Source organism: Dromiciops gliroides, chromosome 4 (genome assembly GCF_019393635.1).
Source record: "Dromiciops gliroides isolate mDroGli1 chromosome 4, mDroGli1.pri, whole genome shotgun sequence".
Classification (NCBI taxonomy): Eukaryota; Metazoa; Chordata; class Mammalia; order Microbiotheria; family Microbiotheriidae; genus Dromiciops; species Dromiciops gliroides.
The window spans coordinates 138,471,654-138,494,381 of record NC_057864.1 but is presented as its reverse complement, the minus strand read 5'-3'; the positions used below and the strand labels follow the sequence as shown (position 1 = coordinate 138,494,381).

The 22,728-nt window shown below is 35.7% G+C and overlaps 1 protein-coding gene across 2 annotated transcripts in view; it reads left to right on the top strand.

Annotated features, from left to right (window-relative positions):
• Positions 1-22,728, top strand: part of FMN2 (formin 2) — a 453,587-nt gene that overhangs the window by 147,509 nt on the left and 283,350 nt on the right. For both annotated transcript variants that reach the window (XM_044003674.1, XM_044003673.1), the window contains one exon: positions 20,336-20,423. In XM_044003674.1, coding sequence (XP_043859609.1) covers positions 20,336-20,423 — 88 coding nt within the window. The remainder of the gene's footprint in view (positions 1-20,335; positions 20,424-22,728) is intronic.

The window sequence follows — 22,728 nt, the reverse complement described above, 5'->3', positions numbered from 1 at the left end:
TCCTCTTTGAGAAATGAAGGGGAGGGGCGGAGGGGGAATGGGAATGAATATAGGAATGAATGAGAATTAGAATGAAAATGAAGGACAAACAACAGCTCTCTGGGGAGAGAGGATAATCAATTTCATTCTGTTTCCCTGTGACAACCCTTCAAATACATAAAGAAAACTCCTAGATTGATCCTGAAAACTTCTCTGTTTCAGCATCTGATCAGCATCTCCAATTATTTCAATTGATTTTTATTTGTCATGATATCATGTTCCCTAGTCTACCACTTAAGGCACCCTCCTCTGTATGCCCTTCTCTTTGTCAATGTTCTTTGTAAAATTTGGCATCAAAAATTGACACAATATTTCAAATATATGGTCTGACCAGGTCAGGGTATGGGAGAACTATATTTTTATAATTTTATATGTAGCATATATAGACATATATACTTTTATATATTTTTATAATTTCCTCATTCTGGGTAATGCTCCTCTTGATACTATAGATTACATTGATTTTGGGGGTTGGGGGAGGAAGGGCTGCTGGGGAGGCTTCCACATCATACTGGTTTGGGTTGTTTTTTGTTTGTTTGTTTTTGCAGGGCAATGAGGGTTAAGAGACTTGCCCAGGGTCACACAGCTAGTAAGTGTCAAGTGTCTGAGGTCAGATTTGAACTCAGGTCCTCCTGAATCCAGGGCTAGTACTTTATCCACTGCTCCACCTAGCTGCCCCACCATATCAAACTGTTTAATTCACTAAAGCTATTTATTTTTTTCTCCCAAATTGTTGTCCAATTATTTTCCTTCATCTTCTACTTGTGAGGTTTGATTCTCTTTTACATTTATCTTGGTTAAACTTTTATTCTAGTCAACATAGTGTTCAAGCTTGTTCAGATTTTTTTTTTTTTTTTTGCATTCTGAGGCTGTTATCCAGAATGTTAGCTAAGCCCTCCTTAGTGCATTTAATATTGCAATCAGGTTTAGGAGCAAGCATCCTGAACTTAGATTTCAAAGTCAAGTCCTCCTGCCATACATGTAGTCATTAAATAGCTCAAGTTTGGAAAATGGTAGCATTTTACTAGCTGTAAGAAGCTTCCATTCCTTAGGCCTTAGTTTATGTGAAACTAGTTTATGAATAACTACCAACCCATATGCATATCTCAATAAATTAGCCATTATTAAAACATTTATTAGCCTCATCTTTATCTGTACACTTTTACCTTTAAATACCAAAAAAGAAACTTTTGAGATTGGATATAAACAGAAGGGATTACAATTCCTACACTTTCAAGGTTTTGTTTGAGAATGTCCTCTTCTCCTTGAAGTGATACTTTGAGCAGGGATATGATTTTCAAGTTCTCCCTTATAATGAAAAATATTTTCCTACTCCAACCATTTCATATCTTTCTCTGGTTTCCATTTTATACTTCGCTAACAACTCTGTAATCCAAGAAATATTTTCTTTCATCCTTTCATAGGAAAAGGAGGTATGAACAGTTTATATCTATGCTATGCTCTCTAAAGCCCAGTAGAATTGGGTAGGATTAGGTTCTTATTACCTTTTGGTTTTCAAAAGGAGGTCAAAATAATAAGAACAGCAACACCTGCAATCCAAAGGACTAACAGCTCAACTGAGATTGGTACATTAATTGAAAGTAATTTAATATTACCTATAAATAAGCATTCATGCAAAACATTTCTACATTAGCCAGCTTGTGGAAGAAAATAGACAAAAATGAAACTTCAAATAAAGGAACTAACAAAAAAATATGCTTCAATCTGTATTCAGATACCCTCCATTCTCTCTCTGTAGATGGATTGCATTTTTCATAGGACCTTCAGAGTTGTCTTGGATCATTGCATTGCTGAAAATAACCAAGTCAACCAAAAGAAGAAAAGAGAAAAAATGAGAAAATCTAATTAATCTATCAAAAACTATGATATGCAATGTTTCATACCTGAAAATCCCTGCCCCACATTTTCACGAGTGGGAGGAGGTATCTTCAAGTATCATTGCAAGAAGGGTAGAGAATGATCTTTAAAACTTCACAGCCTTCATTTTAAGATATTTTACTTATTCGTGATGAAATTCTATCAATGTTTTTGTCATATGCATCCTAGCCCTGCTTTCTTTACTCTTCATCTATTCCCATTAGTTTTTCCAAGCTTCTCTTTTCATCATGTTTGTGATTTCTTATAGCAAAGATATCTCCTTACATTTATATAATAAAATTTGTTTAGCCATTCCCCAATCTAGAGGCAATAATTTTGTTTCCTAGTCTTTACTACTTAAAAAAAAAAGTTGCAATAATTATTTTAGAGGCTTTTTGTTAGTGAATTCTTTGGGGTATATTCCCAGCCATATGGATCAGGGTATAGGCATTTTATTTTTTTAATAAATAAAGCCATTTTATTTTCATTATTTGAAATTGCTTTCTGGAATGCTCCACCTCTGGTTTTTTTTTTGACCCATTTGAAGAGGAATTTCTATCCATAGAGCATAAATCATGTTTACATTTTCTGAATCAACCATGGGAAAATGACTTCCCAGCCCTCAAAGTAACTAAATTTTTTTAAAAAGCTAATAAGTTTTTGTCAGCCAATGAAATGTAATGAATTGCTCCTGTGTGTGCATAGATAAGACTGTTGCAGGCAGTGTTTGATGAAAGTAATCTTGAAGAAAAAGAAGATGTTTTAATACCATTTATGAGCTTGGTGAGTGATGTAACCCAAAAGATATTGATAGAAAGCTTATGGCAATGTGAGGGGAGAGGTAAAGGAGGTGAAAGTGAACTGATTATTCACAAGACTTTTCAGATACAGCTGATATAACTGCCTCTTGTGGAATTCTTTACTTATCTCATTGTTCTATGTCAACTTCCATAGTGTCTGATGGATAATTCCAATGAATATGTGATCACACCATTGGAATACTGCCTCCAGTGATTTAGATTAGAATTGATTCCTGTCTGCCCATTCTGTGTAACACATCCATCTATTCTCTCTCTCTCTTTCTCTCTCTCTCTTTCTCTCTCTCTCTCTGAGAAATGAGGGTTAAATGACTTGCCCTGAGTCACACAGCTGTTAAGTGTCAAGTGTCTGAGGTCAGATTTGAACTCAGGTCCTCCTGAATCCAGGGCCAGTGCTTTATCCACTGCACCACCTAGCTGCCCCCACATCTCTACTTTCTCTTAAAAGTTTGTCACAAACAGTCCACCCCGAATTTCAGAAACCTTCTCTCATTTCTCTTTACATTATTAGGATATCTAATGAACATATAGAAAGTTTACCATACTCCATGTCTAGCCCACCATCTTTTTCAGTCAGATTTCTGTTGATATATATTATGTTGTTTCCTTTCTAACTTCCTTTCTTGTGATATGTAAGTAGCATGTAGCCCATCAATGTGCCTCTGCCTTAGGTTATATGTCATCCTCAATGCCATTTTCTTCAGAAATTATGGTTTTCTGTGATTTGCAACCAAACAGGAACACCAATAGAATATCGATGCTAAAAATGTGCATCTTGGTCTTCTGGCTGAAATAGCACCCTAAGGAGTCTGGATCCTTCTAAAATTCCCTTTAGTACTTTAAAAATGCAACTGGAGGGAACAAAATAAAAAACAAAACAAAACGGAGGGAAATGGTTAAACCTCCATCATCCCTTGTAGGACTGCATAATTCTTCCAGAAATGTGTAAAGCCTCTGAGAATATATAAGCTAGGTTAGATAGAAGGCATAGCACCCATGTAGCCTGGAGCCATAGCAGGATACAGGGTCATATCAATACCAAGCCTAGAGCTTAGGAAGCTAGCCCTCAAGTTACAGTAGGAAAAAGATATATCAGCACCCAGGTAGATTGCACCTGAGCCATAAAAGGAAAGAGAGCTAGCTGGTGCCCAGGCAGTCCATATTCAGAGACTAGATCTTTTTTGCTTCAGGAGTGTTCAGAAATAAGCTGTTGCAATCATGAGCATAGAGAAAATGACAGCATAGGCATGATAGTAATATGTAAATGTGAAACTATGCTTAAGGTTACCATAGATGATCAATATCCAAACAGAATATATATGCATATATAATAGATATGTGTGTATGTGTGTATGTATATGTATACACACTAAATATCATACCAAGTGCTTAAAAGAAAATTTAATCAGGGAGCAGCTAAGTGGTACAGTAGATAAAGCACTAGCCCTGGATTCAGGAGGACCTGAGTTCAAATCTGACCTCAGACACTTGACACTTACTAGCTTTGTGACCCTGGGCAAGCAAGTCACTTAACTCATTGCCCCGCAAAAAACCAACCAACCAAACAAAAAACATCAAATTGCAGAAAGTAGGTAGTAAAACTTTCATAGTGAAAGATCATGATGTACTCACTCCAGCCCTAGACACAACTAATAAATAGAAAAACAACAACAACAACAAAAAATTAAGTACCTGGGTAGAATTAAAAGTTGCGTATGGTAGATCTTCAGTGATTACAGAAAGGGAATGGAAAAGTTATAAACCTTTCCCTCTGATGCATGGCACTTTTACAAAAAGTGACCATACATGTTAGAGCATAAAAAAATCCCAGGGGGCAGCTAGGTGGCTCAGTGGATAAAGCACTAGTCCTGGATTCAGGAGGACCTGAGTTCAAATCTGGCCTCAGACACTTGACACTTACTACCTGTGTGACCCTGGGAAAGTCAATTAACACTCATTGCCCTACAAAACAAAAAACTAAACTAAACTAAACAAAAAAAATCTCAGCCATATTTTTGAAAGAAGCAGACACATTAAACACATCCTTTATTCAACAAAATGCAATAAAATATTTAATAAAGAGTATCTGAAGAAAAGATTAAGAATTAATTGGAGGGGGGCAGGTAGGTAGCACAGTGGATAGAGCACCTGCCCTGGAATCAGGAGTACCTGAGTTCAAATCTGGCCTCAGATACTTAACACTTACTAGCTGTGTGACCCTGGGCAAGTCACTTAACCCCAATTGCCTCACTAAAAAAAAACCCAAAAAACAAAGAATTAATTGGATACAAATTAATTTAATACTAAATACTGGTGGGTCAAAGAAAAACTATCTAACAAAATATATCAGCAATGAGAAAACAGTCAAAAACTTTGCGATGCAACTGTAGTGCTAAGGGGGAATTTAATACTGTAAATGTTATCAACAAAAGAAAGAAAAAAACAGATCTATAACTTGGGCAACTTTTAAAAAATCTAGAAAAGAAAACAAATAATAAAATACATATTAAATACCAAATAAGAAACTCTGAACATTAGAGATGGGATTACTAAAATTAAAAGAACAAAATGGGCCTTCTATTTCAGGGAGATTATTAGGTTCCTTAAAATAATTTCCAAAGGTAAATAAGCTCTATATTTTGTTTAGTTCTGGGGACACAACATCATCTTATGCCTCATAAAGAAGATATGTTGGGGCAGCTAGGTCGTGCAGTAGATAGAGCACTATCCCTGGATTCAGGAGGACCTGAGTTCAAATCTGGCCTCAAACACTTGACACTTACTAGCTGTGTGACCCTGGGCAAGTCACTTAACCCCAATTGCCTCACCAAAAAAAAAAAAGAATATATGTTATGCTCAATACATGTCTATATAGAGAGCCAATAAAAATTAATAACCATGAAAACCAGAGAGAGCAAATTTTCATCCTTGGGAGCATGGTGTAGATAATTTAGAAAATTGAATAGTTTGTGAATTGGGGAAGTTAAAGGAAAGACCATGAGATGTAATAAGAGTATGCTGCTCTAAGTAAATAGAAGCCAGTTGGTGAGTTTGTTGAATTTCAAATAGCTAGCAAAGGATATGAGAGGCCAGAAGAGAAAAGACCACAGAATATGTGAATAATTAACATGGTAAATGTGTTTGGAAGGAGGCGTGGCAAAATTATCTTTGGCACAATATAGTAAATTTTCTCAATTTATATTGGTTAGGCAAGAGGAAAGAAATGTCTTGAAAATAGTGCCATGAGGAGGGGAAACTCATTGGCTTTTGAAGACCAAGTGGCGTGTTGAAACATTTATCCTGTAACAGTGTTAATCATAAATGAGTACACTGATAAATCAGTGTTCATTTTTATCTTTACTTTCAATCACTTGGAGGTTTTTGAAAAACCAGCCAGCTGCTTAGCATGATATCTCAAAAAATAAAGTTTGTTCAATTGTACAAATTCTGGGATTTTATTGCTATATGGGTTAGAAGCAAATGAAATTTTTGCTTTTGTAGGACTGGCTTCAGAGAACTAGGCTTAATAAGACAATGAGTAAAATGAACTAGAATTAAGATCTACCCCCCAATGGAAGGAAAGATAAGCTACAAGGTAGAAAAAAAAAGAGTAGAAACAATGGGCTTAAATAACCTAGACTATGCAGTAAGTCCATGAACAACTGAGTGTTGGCCTGTCATGGAAATGTGATTATAGAAATAATAAAATATTGCTTAAACATTTTGAAAGCCTTATTTGAAAGACTAATTTCAAGCAAATGCATGGTATTGATTCTTTATCTTAGATATCACTTAGAAAAAACCTTATTTTATGAACTTTCTAACTATAATAGCAAATTATAGAAAAGATATATTATAAAACTCTTAAATAATATGATTCAAAGGAAACAAAATCTAGAGAATAAGGCAATGTAAACTTTACTCTGAATTCTATCCTTGGGTGACAAATTTGACTTTGTACTCTCTGCCCTGAAGTTTTCTCTTTGCAAGATTGATAAAGAACCTAATATGGGAAGGGGGAAAAACATATGAAAGATTCTGGGAAAAAGTCTGAGTAGTAAGTTTCTGCATTTAAAATAATATTAAATATCAGCAAATATATGTTATCTAGAACCTTTCTCTCTCTTGTGGTTGGGAAAAAAAATTTGGTTCTTTTTTTTTTTTCCATTAGATGCCATGATTTTGCCTGAACAGATATTTTTGTAGTGAGTGACCTCACGTTGAAATGTGTGTTAAGATGACACTGCAATGTGTGCTATGACGTGTCATTGGTAATGCACATTTTTTCTAGATATTCATTTGCATTAGAAGTATTTTTAGGGCAGCTAGGCGGCACAGTGGATAGAGAGCACTGGCCCTGGATGCCAAAGGACCTGAGTTCAAACCCAGACTCAGACACTTAACACTTACTAGCTGTGTGACCTTGGGCAAGTCACTTAACCCTACCTGCCTCACCAAAAAAAGTATTTTTGTAATATTTATCATACATTATTAAAAAACTTTCTCCATAATCTGAGATTTTGCAATAGTTAGATTACAGAGGGCCTTAAATGCCAAGGTTAGGCTTTTGTAATTTGGTTGGTGAGATGAGTGGTGGGAAATTTGTGTTGAAAAAAATTCTACAGGGGGCAGCTGGTTGGCATAGTGGATAAAGCACCGGCCCTGGATTCAGGAGGACCTAAGTTCAAATCTGGCCTCAGACACTTGACACTTACTAGCCGTGTGACCCTGGGCAAGTCACTTAACCCTCATTGCCCTGAAAAAAAAAAGTTCTACAGTGAAGTCTTAGTAAAAAAAAAATGTGAAAAGAAAATGTAATTATATCTTAGTTGCCTTGTAGTCAAATATTGGAGCAAATATGTTTGGAAATGTTGGGAGGGGAAAAGGCTAGTTTTTACTGCAAGTGTATACAGACACATATACTTCATACATACATATATACATACACACACACAAACATATACATATATTTTTATATACTGGCGCATGACAATTGTCTAAATTGACAAAAATAATGCACTCAGGGAAATAAAAAAATCTAATCATGCTTTGTTTTCAAGATGAAAGACTTCAATATCCTTGTGTGTTTCCTCTCTGCTTCACTAAAATAGAAGAATGGATAGGCATTTGTCATCATTGGTTTTAATTTGAGAAGCATTTTATTTCATTGTTTTCTCATTTCTTAAAGAGGTTTCTTCTTATTACTGTGATGTAAATAGGAAGTGATTAAAAAAAACAATTTTGAAACTAAAGTAGCCATCTATTAGGACAAGGATATAAGTGTTGTAAAATGTGCTTACCACCCTTTATGTGATCTAATGGGACCTTCCCTGTGTGTACACACACATACACACATATTACATATTTGTAGTTATGTATTTAAACAATATTTATCTATTTACATGTGTATGTGTATAATGTACCCACCTGTACATATTTATATGTAAAGGGACACAATTCATACACACATGCAGCATGCATACCTGCATACCTGCATTCATGCATACATATGTAGACAGAGGGAGACAGACAGAAAGGCAGGCTCTAGTTTAGGCTAACCAAAGAGAAGACAAGTTGACAATTTATAAAGAGAGCTGAAGTTTTGATCTCTATAGTCAATGTTAGTATTGCTGCTATTGTATTTTTCCTTACAATCATAAGTCTTGGATTCTGGTAAGCTTTGCCTTAAAGTGAAATTTAGTAACCCCTAATCATTTGGTTGCATAGCATCTTGAAATTCTATCATCATGCCTAATATTTTTATGATACTCTTACCCCCCAAATTTGAACTAATAATATTCTCCTTTATGTGGGATTTAAAAATTATTATTTTCATTGTTGTTATTATCATGTTAACTTGAAAAGAACTCTGTGCTCTGTGGCACTTACATTGTGCCACTTAGTTGAAGCAGCAGTGGGGACCAATGTAGATGCATCTCATTCAATATCACATCTGCTTCTGCTGGAACTTAAATTTCATTTTCTTTGTGCACTTGAGAGTGGAGGAAAGAGATGGGTGTGATTGTAGTATCATTGATCTACAGCAGAAAGGGATGTCAGAGGTCATCTTGTCTTACCCCCACATTTAATAAATGAAACTGAGGTATAGTAAGATTAACTGACTTGCCTAAAACCACACAGTTAGTAAATATTGGAAGCAGAATTTGAACCCAGATACTCTGATTTCAGAATCAATGCTGCTCCAACTATATAACAGTCTCTACTACTGTACCATGCTAGATGGATGAGTCACTGGGATTCAGGGCTTCTGTAGGAATGACCTCTGGGAAAACCGCTTAACAGAATTGTCCAATAGTCTGCCTTGGGGAAATGGTGGGTTCCCTTTTTTCTTGGTTGCTTTCAAACAGAAACAAGCTAACTACTTGTTAGATATGTCATAGTGAGGCTAGGTTAGATGGCTGCTGAGGTCCCTCACAGCTCTCAAATTCTGTGTTTCTATCATTCCTGTTAAATATAGGAAACTTCCTGGCTAAATATATTTAGCTCCACCTTTCAGCCTTTTCATTTGCTACTTTTATATAGAAACCTGAAGACCCTTTTGGGTTTCAATGTGAGGTTGGAAACCAATGCTTTAAGTCAACATTCTTTCCTTTTTCCCTCTTTTATTTTTCTTTCCTTGAAAATTGAAAAATTCATCCAATTCCTAAATTTCAAATAAAAAATATCATGTTTACATTAATTTTTGAACATAATACATTAAGCCTATATTGTACTATATTCCATGGTCTACTGAAACAGGAATGGTAAAGATATATACATGAATAATACTTTAGCATAAAGTTAAGACAAATGTGCTTACATAATGCTTATTAAATATTTCAACAACTACCTTGTTTTAGGTTCCAAATAAACAGGTAACATCCTTTGTCTTCTGAGACCTTATATTATTAAATACAATAATACACAAGAAGAGAAAAAATGGGGGCAGGTAGGTGGTTCAGTGGATAAAGCACTGGCCTTGGATTCAGGAGGACCTGAGTTCAAATGCAGTCTCAGACACTTGACACTTACTAGTGTGTGACCCTGGGCAAGTCACTTAACCCCAATTGACTCACCAAAAAAAAAAGAGAGAGAGAGAGAGAGAGAGAGAGAGAGAGAGAGAGAGAGAGAGAGAGAGAGAAAATGATCTGATGGTAAAACCTCTCACCTCATTGATTGTCATGGTTGATTTCATCATCTGGTTAGCCACAAGTCGGTATAACCTTATTCTTTCATCACTCCAGGTGTGTTCCTTGTGTTTGGACACAGTGCTAGTATAGTGAAAAGAATAGTATTAGAGTCTAGATACTTTAATTTAAGTCTTAGCTTTGATATTTCCCTACATTGATGAGGTTGAGCAAGTTTCCTAATCCTTGCGTGGCTCACTTGTCTCATTTGTAAAATTTAGATAATAGTACTACCTATCTCACAGGCAGTATATAAATCTGAATTGTTTATTATAATATACCTCTTAAACTGTGGATATCATGTGACTGACATAGGTAAAAGCACAACTTGTCTGCATATAAATTTAATTTCATAAGGTAAAAATATAACTTGTCTGCATATAAATTTACTTATAATTATACTTAAATAATTATTTAATTATTAACTAAAGTTAATTATAGGACTTAAAATTTACTTTCTTATTTAATTCTGATTAATCCTGTTATGTTAAATGACAGAAGAGAACCAAAGAGGGAAAGAATTTTGAAATACTATATCTGTCACCAAACCATATGAGAGTTGGTAGTTATGTCAAAAGTACGTGTGGGGCAGCTAGGTGGCGCAGTGGATAGAGCACCGGCCCTGGAGTCAGGAGTACCTGAGTTCAAATCCGGCCCCAGACACTTAACACTTACTAGCTGTGTGACCCTGGGCAAGTCACTTAACCCCAATTGCCTCACTAAAAAAAAAAAAAAAAAAAAAAAAAAAGTACATGTGGTACACTGACCCAATATGAGCCTTTTATAATTTGCATATTTCCTTTGAATAAAGCCTTGAACTTGAGTTGGGGTACAATGAGGCCTAAAATAGTGGAATAAGGACAAGAATCAAAACTCAGCTGTAAAACAAAGTCAAATAGCCAATAAATTCAGGAATTGGGCACAGCTAGGGACAGAACCAAATAAACTGGTGTCCAGAGCATCCAAACTTGGTTTTAAGGCAAATATGGTACACAGTTAGGACCAACATTCTGTGGCCACACAGTCCATTGGCAGACTATCAGAATGTTTCAGTTGTTTTGTTCCATTTCAGGGTGGTGCAGAGCAAGGGCCAGAAATGGGAGGTGAAGTATGAGGCAAGCCAAGAGTTTATACCTGGGCCAAGGAGACAGGCCAGGAACAAAGTGAGGAGCCAGGAAAACCCTGACAGGTTGGAATGTGGTTTCTTTCAGACAACTGGATCCTTCTTAATTACTTCGAGATATCAGATGTCCCTTTTCCAATTAGCAAATTGTATCTTTTTGCCATTTTTTAAAAAAGAGCCTGAGCATAGGCTGCCCAAGTGGATGGGAACGTCTGGTGCCAGCCATTTGGAATAGAGATGTCATTCCTGGGATATGGTCAGTGTCAATGCCTTTTGTTGTGTGTGGAGGGCCTTGGAAGACTGTGAGGTCTGCCTGCCAGCCAGAGCCTGTGGCTCACTCTGTCCTGAGACTTAATGTTATGAACATGAGAATTTGGTGGTATAAATAAAACTGCAGCCCTCTTTGCTGTGGATGTAGACTAAGATATGAGATAACCTTTTGATCTTCAAAATCCCACATGTTGTACTCTTTTCTTTTTAAGACAGACTGTTGGTAATCTGCACTATTACTCTTGCTAGAGATCAGTAGACATTTAGGAACACTAGTACTAGTCTAATTTTTAGTCTCATTGGACCAAAGCCTATTCATATGCCTGGAGGCAGCATGCAAATTTGAAATCTCTCATTTAATAGACAACACTACATTCAAACAGTTGAGGGGTGGGGAGAGGGAAAAAGGCAGAGAAGAAGTTTTTTGGCTTGGCTTTCAGGATTCAAGGGTGCATCCTCTTAGTAGGTGGTGGTCTTGTCCCAGCTTCTTTGTCACATTTTTTTTTTTGTGGGGGAGTGAGGGTTAAGTGACTTGTCCAGGGTCAAACAGCGAGTAAGTGTCAAGTGTCTGAGGCCGGATTTGAACTCAGATCTTCCTGAATCTAGGACCAGTGCTTTATCCACTGTGCCACCTAGCTGCCCCCACAATTTTCAATATTCTTTGTATCTTTTTTTTAAACTTCAAATACAATTCTTATTGAAAATGGGCTAGATATTATATACTATGGATAAAAGCACTTTCAAAAATAGTTTTTCCTAAAGTGTTAGTGATTAAAAGAATGATACCGCATACAGTTTGAGAAGCCCTTAAATATTATTATTTTATTAGACAAGACAGGTACATTTTCGTTATTCTACAGATAAGGTAATGGATACAGAAAATTAAATGAAGTATCTAAGTTTACATGGCTAATTCAGTAACAGCTCAGGTTAGAACTTAGGTACCCTGATTTGCAGTTATTTAGTCATGCATGCATACATTCAACAAATATCTATTAATTACCATGTAAAAAAATTCTTACCCTTGTAGAGTCTCCAATACATATGAGGAATTGGGCATAAAGATGATACTGAAGTCAATAGGAACTTGCAAAACCAAGTGAGATCTGAAAGTGGGAAGCTGTGAGGGCAGGAGAGGTTGCAAATCTGTTAAGACTTTATGGAAACAATGATTTGAATTGGATTTTAAAAGAAAAATTAAAAAAGGATGGGCTAAAGAAAAAGCAAAACCCCTGATGTGAGAAAACCCTATGTATGCATGGATTTGCAGGTGGTGAGCAGTTCCCCAATTTGGAACACTAAATTAGGGAGGTTATGTGAACTAGCAGAGATTGATACACAATAGATGCTTAAAAACACTTGTTTATTGATTGACAAGAATGGAAAGTTAGAGTGACATTAAAATGTAACCAGGCATAAAGAAGGTAATACAGAGCTCCTAAAAAAGAAATGTGGCAAAACTCTGTCATCCATCCATCCATCTACCCATCCATCCATCCATCCATCTTCCTTCCTTCTTTTCTTTTTCTTTCTAAATTATTCACAAAGATTATGATGACTATTTTGCAGGACAGCTATGTGTCACAAAGTATATAAGTGGGAAGAATTTGTTAAGTTATTTTAGTAGTCAAGTTTGATATTACCAAACCTGAATTAGGATGGTGATAGTGGGAATAAAGAAGAGAAAGTCAGTTCAAGATATGTGCAGAGACAAAAAGGAACTAATTTAATGTGATATTTGAGAACAAGAGAAACAACTTCAAGATTTTGACAACAGGAGTCAGACTGGATAGTGATAACCCACAAAGAAACAGGGGAAATTATGAGATCAGTTGTAGCACCGGTTGATTTAGAAGTAAAGAGAAGCATCCAAGTGCTGGCCTCTAGGAAGTTCAGGATGCAGACTTGAGGCTTGTAAGAGAATCCAATGGATTGTTTTTGCATTACACAATGATGATCAAACCAGGAAGAATCCTGAGAAATGAAATTGTGACTAGATTCTTCTTTCCCTGTATATCAGTCCTAAACTTCTAGTTTAGTTTATCTCCTTTTAGTGGTTGTTCTCATTCTTTTCTTACTTTCCTGCCCATGTTAAGTGTTTCTGGCTGCTCTTTGTATGGTCCTTGAGTGTACTGCATACCACCTAGGATATAACCCCTTGCTCTGGCGCCTTGGTGAGGAGACTGATAGCTTTCCACATTCTGAGATTTTGCTTTGGAATTCACCTTTAACTAATCTCTGTAGTTGATTCTTCTTATCTTGCTCTGCTCAGAGAAGGATTTAGCTAACTGGATCTGGCCTCTCATTCCTACAGTGTAGTACACAAACTCTAGCATGAGCCAATGCCAAATTGTTTTGGGGGAAAGTACTATGTTCCTGCTGAGGCCTTGTATTGCAATAGAAGAGAGCTATATCAGGCTTTTAGGGACCAAGGTTCCATTCTTGACTTTGCTATGTGGCTTTTAAGTATGTGAGCAAACAAACTAGGGTTTCGTTTGTTTTCTCTGCTTTAAAAAAATAAAGTTTTTCCTTTAAAGATATATCATTAAGTACTTTTTAGTTGTTGTTTGACTCTGTAACATTTCCAGTTTTGATTAAAAAATATGTGTTTTTGATATGGCCTCCCAGTTCTGCAGTAACCCTACTCTTCTGACTTATTCCTTTTTTAAACAACTGTTCAATGTATGGACAAATCCTTCTCTTGATGTCTTCCTTTGTATAAGAAACTTATGTTATCCTATTTAGATATTTATATCACGTCTTTTCGATGTAATATAGAAGAATATTGATTCTATTGCAAATGATACAAATAATCATCTAATTGCACTTGGTTTTCGTCATTCAAGCAGCAAGCATTTATTTAATTCTTACATTGTTCTCAACCCTATTCTTAAGTGGCATTGTGTGGGGGTGGGATGTGAGGGGGAAAAGGGTATTGAATGTGGCATTGAATAATATGGAGTCTAAATTATGGATGGGTCTTGATCAGTGGTGTCAAACTCAAATAGAAATAGAGGCTACTAATCTATGCCTGAGTTTTAAAATGTATCATTGTCTATGTTTTGTTGTCTTGTTATTTACTTCCTTTTTTCCAATTACATTTTGATCTGGTTCTGACTGCATTGGGGAATTTTGAAGGCTACCAATTTTACACTTTTGGTTAAAATAATGATATTCTTGGGATTCAAGCAGGATAGATTAGACTTGATAAGAATGAGGAAGGATAGATACAAAGGTATGCTGGTAAATTCTTAACACCCAGTTGTCCAAAAAAAAAAAAAGTACATGAAACAAACTTTTAAGTTTAATTTGCATTGTTAATATCTTTTCCATCACTTTCTTAAACATAGACAATAAGCAAAACAATAAATAAAGGCACAATTCATAACATTTTACACTTCCTGAGGCGTAAATGTTCACACTGAAAATTAGCTAATTTAGCTCTACTGAGCCGGTGAAAGCTTGGTGTCAGCCTTGCAAAGGCTGGTTGTAATCTGCACCACTGGAGGGAGTACCCAGATTGGTAAAATCAGAGATTCATTAAAGTGGTAGGAAATAGGAAACTATTGAAAGTTTTGAGCAAAGAAGTGACCATGAGGGAAGGGACATTCATTTAGCAATAGTACCTAGGATGACTTGGAGTGAGAGAGATTGGAATTAGGAAGGCTATTTGGGTACCTGTTGTAGAAATCTAGATAGATGTGTTGAAATTTGTTAAGTTGTTAATGGTTAAAAAATTAAGAAGCATCTAGATGAAAAAATTAGTAGGAAAGGTGAATTGCTGGATGAAAGGGGGAAGGAAGGAATAAGTAAAATGTATTAAGCACCTATTTTTTTAACTCAATTTCCTTAACTATAATTGAGAGTGGATTGGACCAATAACCTCTAAGGTTTCTTCCATTTCTAAATCTATGATCCTATGAGTTAAATTTTGGATATACTGTACTTGGGAGGAATGGTAAGGCATGCTAATGTAAATAAACAATAGAAATTTGTAGGTATGAAATTGGATCCTAAGTGAGAGGGGCTAATGATTTAGAATTAAGAGTCATGTGAATGAAGAGGGTTAAAGCTATGCAAGGGAGCTCTCTTAGAGGAAGAGGAAGAGGGAGAGGGCCATGGGCCACTGAATTTTGGGATGAATGCCCATGTTTAGGATTTGGAGAGAATTACAAGTTTACAGAGTGTGAGCTAGAATACATTTTTATTTTGGCGGGGTAATGGCGGTTAAGTGACTTGCCTAGGGTCACACAGCTAGTAAGTGTCAAGTGTCTGAGGCCAGATTTGAACTCAGGTCCTCCTAAATCCAAGGTCAGTGCTTTATCCACTGTACCACCTAGCTGCCTCTAGAATACATTTTCAAGGTCATCTAGTCCAACCACCTCATTTAAAAAAAAATTTTATTTATTTAGCAGGGCAATGGGGGTTAAGTGACTTGCCCAGGGTCATAAAGCTAGTGTCAAGTGTCTGAGGCTGGATTTGAACTCATGTCCTCCTGAATCCAGGGCTTGTGCTTTATCTACTGTACCACCTAGCTGCCCCCAACCACCTCATTTTACAGATGAAAAAACTGAGACTCAGAAGTTAGGTGAGCTGGATGTCACTTGAATATCATTAGATCTACTCATGCTTCTCTGATTCTCTGTCTAAAGCAGAACTCATTCTTTTTTCCCTCATATGTAAAATGAAGATAATAATAGGACTTAAATTCTAGGACTGTTGAAAGGGGGAGGATGAGATAATATCTGTAAAGTTCTTTGCAGACCTTAAAGATTAGCCATAGTCATCTCTCTTGAATCTAAAAGTGACTGGGATGAAAGGTGTGGGGAAAGGCCAGTGAAGAAAAATATAATCTTTATAGACTTATTCTGGTGATTTCAGTTAGCATCTATGATAACACTGGCTTCTCCTAAGTGTGTGAGTGTGTGTGTGTGTGTGTGTGTGTGTGTGTGTGTGTGTGTGTGTGTGTGTGTGTGTGTGTGTGTGTGTGAGAGAGAGAGAGAGAGAGAGAGAGAGATTGATTGTGGGGCTCATGCTATCTGATCAGGAACAAATTTGGCATATAGTTTGTTTATCAACAAACACTGGGGCCTTTCAGGAACTAGGCTGCCTTTGACACAGTCATTTAGCCCACTGAAAAAATATATAGTTTCCTTTACATTTTGAAACTTTTTTCAACAAGTCTTCTAGGTCTCAGGCTGAAGTTTTGTAGTTTGTCTGATGTTGTTAGATCTTGTAGAGATTTGATTACTAGTCTTTTGTTGTTTCTCATTTTAATGGCGACGATAGTCTGTAGCCTGTAGGCCTAGAGTTCTGCCTAGTATGATTCCTTTCCCTTAATTTTCACTGTGGGAATTACTTTAGGCACATATGCTAATAGCCATGTTTAGTGAATTAGTACTATATTGTGTTACTTTATAAGTACCTTATTTAGAAGGTGAAGTAAGTGAATGGGAACTTAAGCAATTTCACTCTCGCCACAGTCCCCTCTTCCCTACCTCCCAAATTGATATATACAAAACATGGCTAAACAAAATTAGTGATGTCTATTCCTGTTTAAAACATCAATGGGCTCTTGAAGAATGGTAGTTTTTGTGAAAATAAATATGAGGGTTGTTTTTTCATTTTTTTTTGTATTCTCTATAACCAACTGCAGTCCAGAAATGATAGATTTCATACTTTCCTTTGTTTTAGTAATTATATGGTTATTTGGAAATTAAGAAAGAAAGAGAGATAGAGAGAAAGAGAAAGAAAAAGAGAAAGAAAGAAAAAGAGAAAGAAAGAGTCGCCTGGGGAAGGATTGACTGCTGGAATTGTTTATTGGTGCATGAGAAAGTATATCTTTATATCATTTCTAATGCAGAATTTGGGTGCTATTTCTTTAAAATAAGTAGGAAGTTGTTTAGAAGTGGTGATATTTGCATTGTTGCTAATAGTGTTTTCTAATTTATTGACCTCATATTTATAAAACAAATATATTTTATTCATCCATTAAGGAGGTTAATACTAAACACACACATGTATATGTATATATGCATATACATGCAACCCTGCACACATGTATGCACACATACACATGACTATGCACATGTATACACATATATGTGTATGTGTATATGTGTGTGTGTGTATATATATATATATATATATATATTTATATACACACAAAACATAAAATGTAAAAGGAAGGCATAGGATAGACATAAAGGAGGGAATCTTATGGGCCTCTAACATTGATCACTTCACAATGTTGCCTATAGTCTGGCATCTTGATTTTAATTTGTGTTTAGGTACCCAGAAGCCCTAAGTCCAACTTTGTTTACATCCCCCTACCTTTACTTTCAGGTAGCTTCATAGTGATTTACTTTCTCACTTCTCTTTCTCTTCTATTATAATCGCATGTTGTGTCTGTAGAACTGCCCCCTCTTCACTACTTCACGTCGTCTTCTTTTTTTTTTTTTTTTGGTGGGGCAATAAGGGTTAAGTGACTTGCCCAGGGTCACATAGCTAGTAAATGTCAAGTGTCTGAGGTCAGATTTTGAACTCAGGTCCTCCTAAATCCAGCACTAGTGCTTTATCCACTGTACCACTTAGCTTCCCCTCACTACTTCACTTCTAGAAAGATAATTTACTATACATTGGATGCCTCCATTTTCTCACAACAAATTCACTTCTCAGTTCCTTTCACTCTGAATTCTATTCCCATAGCTTTAGTGTATTGGCTGATTTCAAGGTCACTTTTCTCCTAAGGAAACTGATCTCTAGTTATTTCTTACTTGTACAAGCAGAGGATGATAGAATCATATATCTAGAACTGGAAAGCCCCTTAGAGACCATGTTACTTGCATATGCTAGTTTCCACATGCTTGTATAGGCCATCCTCTATGCCTTTAACTTCCACCTACCAGCCAGTTAAAATTTTTTTTTTTCATTTAAGTATTATTCCTTGGTGCTTTTCTAGGAAGCCAGGCTGCATAGTGGATAAAATGCTATCTGGGTCTGTGGTCAGAAGACCTAAGGTCATATGGAGCCTCAGAGACTTAGCTGTATGACCCTGGGTAATTCACTTAACTCTTGTCTGCTTCAGTTTTCTTAACTATAAAATGAGGGAGTTGTATTTGAGGGCCTTTAAGGACCCTCTGAATCTATGGTTCAATGAGCCTATATCCCTTAATTCATTCAGTACCTTGAACATGTACTTAAACTCTATTTTCTCACTTGAATGGTTCAGATTAAACAGATGCTAAAAAAAATGGTATGTGGGGAAGGGCACTATAAACAAGTGTATATATATATTCCCTTGAGATCTTGATTAAATTGTTTTGTCAAAGTAGCTAAGCATGAAGAGACTGTTCTTTTAAAGTTATAGAGAATTTCCAGAAGAAATTGTTGTGTGCTGTTTTTTCTGAATTTAGGTTTTCATGAAAGGGAAGATGTTTTATAGGGTGGCTTTGGTAGACCAAGTGGCTTCAAACTAAAGTAGTTTTAAAAATTAGTAACAACTTCCTCAGTGAAACTCAGAGATTTAATTGCATTTAAAAACAAACCAAAAAAGAGTTTGCCACAGATTTTGGGCTCAACTTTGCCCCATTTTCTGCAGCAAAATCTGTATGAAGGGACAGATGTACTGTGGAACATCGGCCCCTCCCCATAGGCTTTTTAACCTTAAGTTTCATAAAGGATTTATGCTGTTATGGTTATCATTCTGAATTTTTTTCCTTCTTTTTTTCCCCATGAGAACCAAGAAAGCTATTATTGCACTTACAAATATTGTTTTGCTTTGTGACTTTGTGTGACACATGGCTAAGATTATTTTATTAATTCTTTGATTGACCCAATTCCAACAAAAAAAAGTAAAACTTGGTGGGCAATTATGATAGCTGTTAAGGCAGCTGTCACTTCTGATCATTTGACTTTAATTGTTTTTCTTTTCCCCAAGTGTTTTTTTAAGCAGCTGTAAAACAAAACATCAGAAAGTTAGTAAAAACTTGAAGTTTCATGAATATGGCTTGCTTCTGGGATAGAAGCAACTTAGAAAATGGATGTATTAGTGAGAATTATAGAGCAACTAGGTGGTGCAATGGATAAAGCACCGGACATGGATTCAGGAGGACCTGAGTTCAAATCTGGCCTCAGACATTTGACACTTACTAGCTGTGTGGCCTTGGGCAAGTCACTTAACCTTTAACCCCATTAAAATTTTTTAAAAGAATTATATATATAACATGATTTCCTATATAAAGTATATGAAAAATACATATGTTTATATATATATATATATGCAGACACACACATACATATATACATACCCTTTTCACTCTATAGAGACTCCTTCATTATTGTTTTAGGAAGACTGCATTGGGGTTCTTAAGGAATAAACTAATGAAGAAACAAATTGATGAAGCATTTTGAAACCTGATATAGCCATTGGTGTGGTAGTTGGAACTCTTATTTATTTGGAAAGTTTCAGCCTAAAATGTATGAAAAGTACAAAAATAGTGGCACTGGCAGCAAACAGTGTAATTTTTAAAAGGTATTGTATAAAATGGAGTCTAAATCTACTCTGTGAGAAAAGTCATTAGACAATAACTTGATGGGACATTTTGTTTTTTTTTTCTTGATGACTTTACTAGTCCAGGGTTGGTATTATCCAATTGATCATAAAAAAAAAAAAAGATTTATGATCTCAGGCATCAGCCCAGCATGGGTAATAGTTTATGTTCTAGAGAGTAAACCAATTACCCAAATGATTGGGTTTTTACTTGTTGATAACCCACTCTATTAATAGAAAAGGTAGAAATTATGAAATTGAGACTACCAATGAATTGCTGGGTCATATATATGTGTAACGGTCCCAAATACAGCAAATCTCCTTAGATATAAAATATATGTCCTTCATATTTTAAGCGCTAACGCAAAATTGCCTCAGGAACCAGTATTACAAAATAATTAATCATAAAGTTGGATTGCAAATTAACTTCTGTTCTTTTTTTTTCTCTTTTCCTTTCTATCTTGAATAGGTTGTTAAGTTATTAAGCAACAAAAGATCGCAAGCAGTTGGGATATTGATGTCAAGTCTTCATTTAGATATGAAAGACATACAGCATGGTAAGCACAAATTCAACTTTAAAGTGCCATGTCTGGATTAGTAGAATCCTTTCTTCATGTCATTGTATATCAACAGCTAACCTTTCTCAATACTTTAATATCATCGCATTGAATATGTTTCTGATAAATAGTATTAATTTTTTCCCCTATGGTGTTTTTTTTTGCCGGATATATTTGTGTGTGTATGTATATATGTGCGGTGCATTGAAATTCTATGTCTTTAACTTGCTAAGGGCAGATTCTCATCCTTCATCATGAGACTGTTTTAAAGAGGAAGGGAGGGGCAGCTAGGTGGCACAGTGGATAGAGCATCGGCCCTGGATTCAGGAGGACCTGAGCTCAAATCCGACCTCAGACACTAGACACTTACTAGCTGTGTGACCCTGGGCAAGTCACTTAACCTCAATTGCCTTACCTTAAAACAAAAAAAAAATTTAAAAAGGAAGGGAAAGGGGATGGGCTGAGGAAGAGAAGAAATAATATCACTTTTCATTGTACTAATCAGGTGACATAAATTATTATATTCAGTTTGGGGTTCCATGATTTCAACAGGCTGCTAGTGATATTCAGAGAAAGGAAACAGGAATAATGAAAGGTCTGGAAGCAATACAGCAAGGAGAACTAGTTGAAGGAACTAAGGAGGTTGACTTGGAGAAAAGAGAATGGTATGTATTCAAAGATTTGAAAGATTCTCATGTAAGAGAGACAATGTAGGGTACTTTAGCAGCTTAGTGAATTTATTCTCATGTGTTTTAGATAGTAGAATTAAAGCAAAGAGGTAGGATGTATAGGAATTCAGGTTTTGATTCAATATTAGGAAGAATGTTCTAATATTTATAGTTGTACATGAGTGGATTGGGGTACCTCATGAAGCAGTGAGTTTTCCATTCCTGGAAATGTTTAAGCCACTGTTGGATTTATCAGGAATGTTTGAAAGTACTCTTACATTAGAGAGAGGATTGAAATAAATGACCTCTAATACCCATTTGATTCTAAAATTTAATGATATGAATGGAAAATCCTCTTGTAGAATTGAAGAAGTGACTCATAGTCAGTAAAAGAAAGTTATCCTTTATAACTGTGGGGGAATTTTCATAGCTTTTTATATTGGGTTCCTAGCTACCTTTACCCAACATGCAGAGATGGACATAATGCAAGATCCTTGGCTTTTTGCTATAGCAAGAATACACTGTGCTTTCAAACAAGCATCACAAATGGATTCTCAGTATTACCCACTTTATGTTATTGCTGGTGATCCACACACATGGAAGCAGTAATTTCATGACCTTTTGTAATTTCTTTTATGTTGTTTTTTTAACTTAAATCTTTAATTAGGTTTATAAAACAGTTTCTATGTTTAGTATTAGGGTCACATTTATAAGTTCTAAAGGGTTTTGCCTTTAATATTTTTATAATTGTCTTTAACCTTATTTAATTCATAATTATACACATAAAAACTAAGCATTTCTTTGCCTATCTCCATCATATTCATGCTAAAGGATATCAGTGCACAAAGGTGAAGAGAGGAATTAAATTTATAGTCAGAAAGTCCCTTAAGCTACCCAAAGGCTCAGAATAGATTTAAAGCAGATTGGACTGTCCTGTAGAGTGCCAGCCTACCTATTAAATAAATATGGTTTCAAGTATAACACAGACTTTATAAATCATGAAAACATTTTACTGGCTTTCTACATTACTCTGTTTTAAACATGAATTCTCTGTGCTGGACTTAAAATATTACGTGGAATAATTCATAAATAACACAATTTTGGTATATTCTATCAATTGATGAGTAACTCTTAATCACAATTTAAGTTTTTATTAAATTGTTTTGATGGTGAGGAGACTTCCTCAAGCTGAAACATTTAGGGTGGTAGTCATAGAGCAAGACGCCAGGGCTGGCGCCAAGAAGTACTTGGTATTTCTAAAACTGGCAGATGTAGTCCAGTTAAGTCATAGAGCGAAATCTGAAAACAATGATATGGTCCTTTCCTTCAGTCAAATATTCAACTTGGTTTGAGTTAATAATGAGAACCTTATGAACAAAGGAGTCCGCCTAACATCTGTGTCTGTGGTAAAGCCAACACAAGTTCATTGAAAATTTGCTAGCTTAACATGCAACACTAACAATAACATGGCATGAACGTCAGTAGTTGATGGGGTCATACAGTATTATACTTAACCTTTATCCTATTAGAATAAGAAGTGTTTGCTCTTGTCTCTTCTAAAGCTTGCACACCACTTTGCAAAGAATGGTTGTCTTAAAAGGCAGTGGTCATTTTAAAATAGATTTTGCTTTCCATGA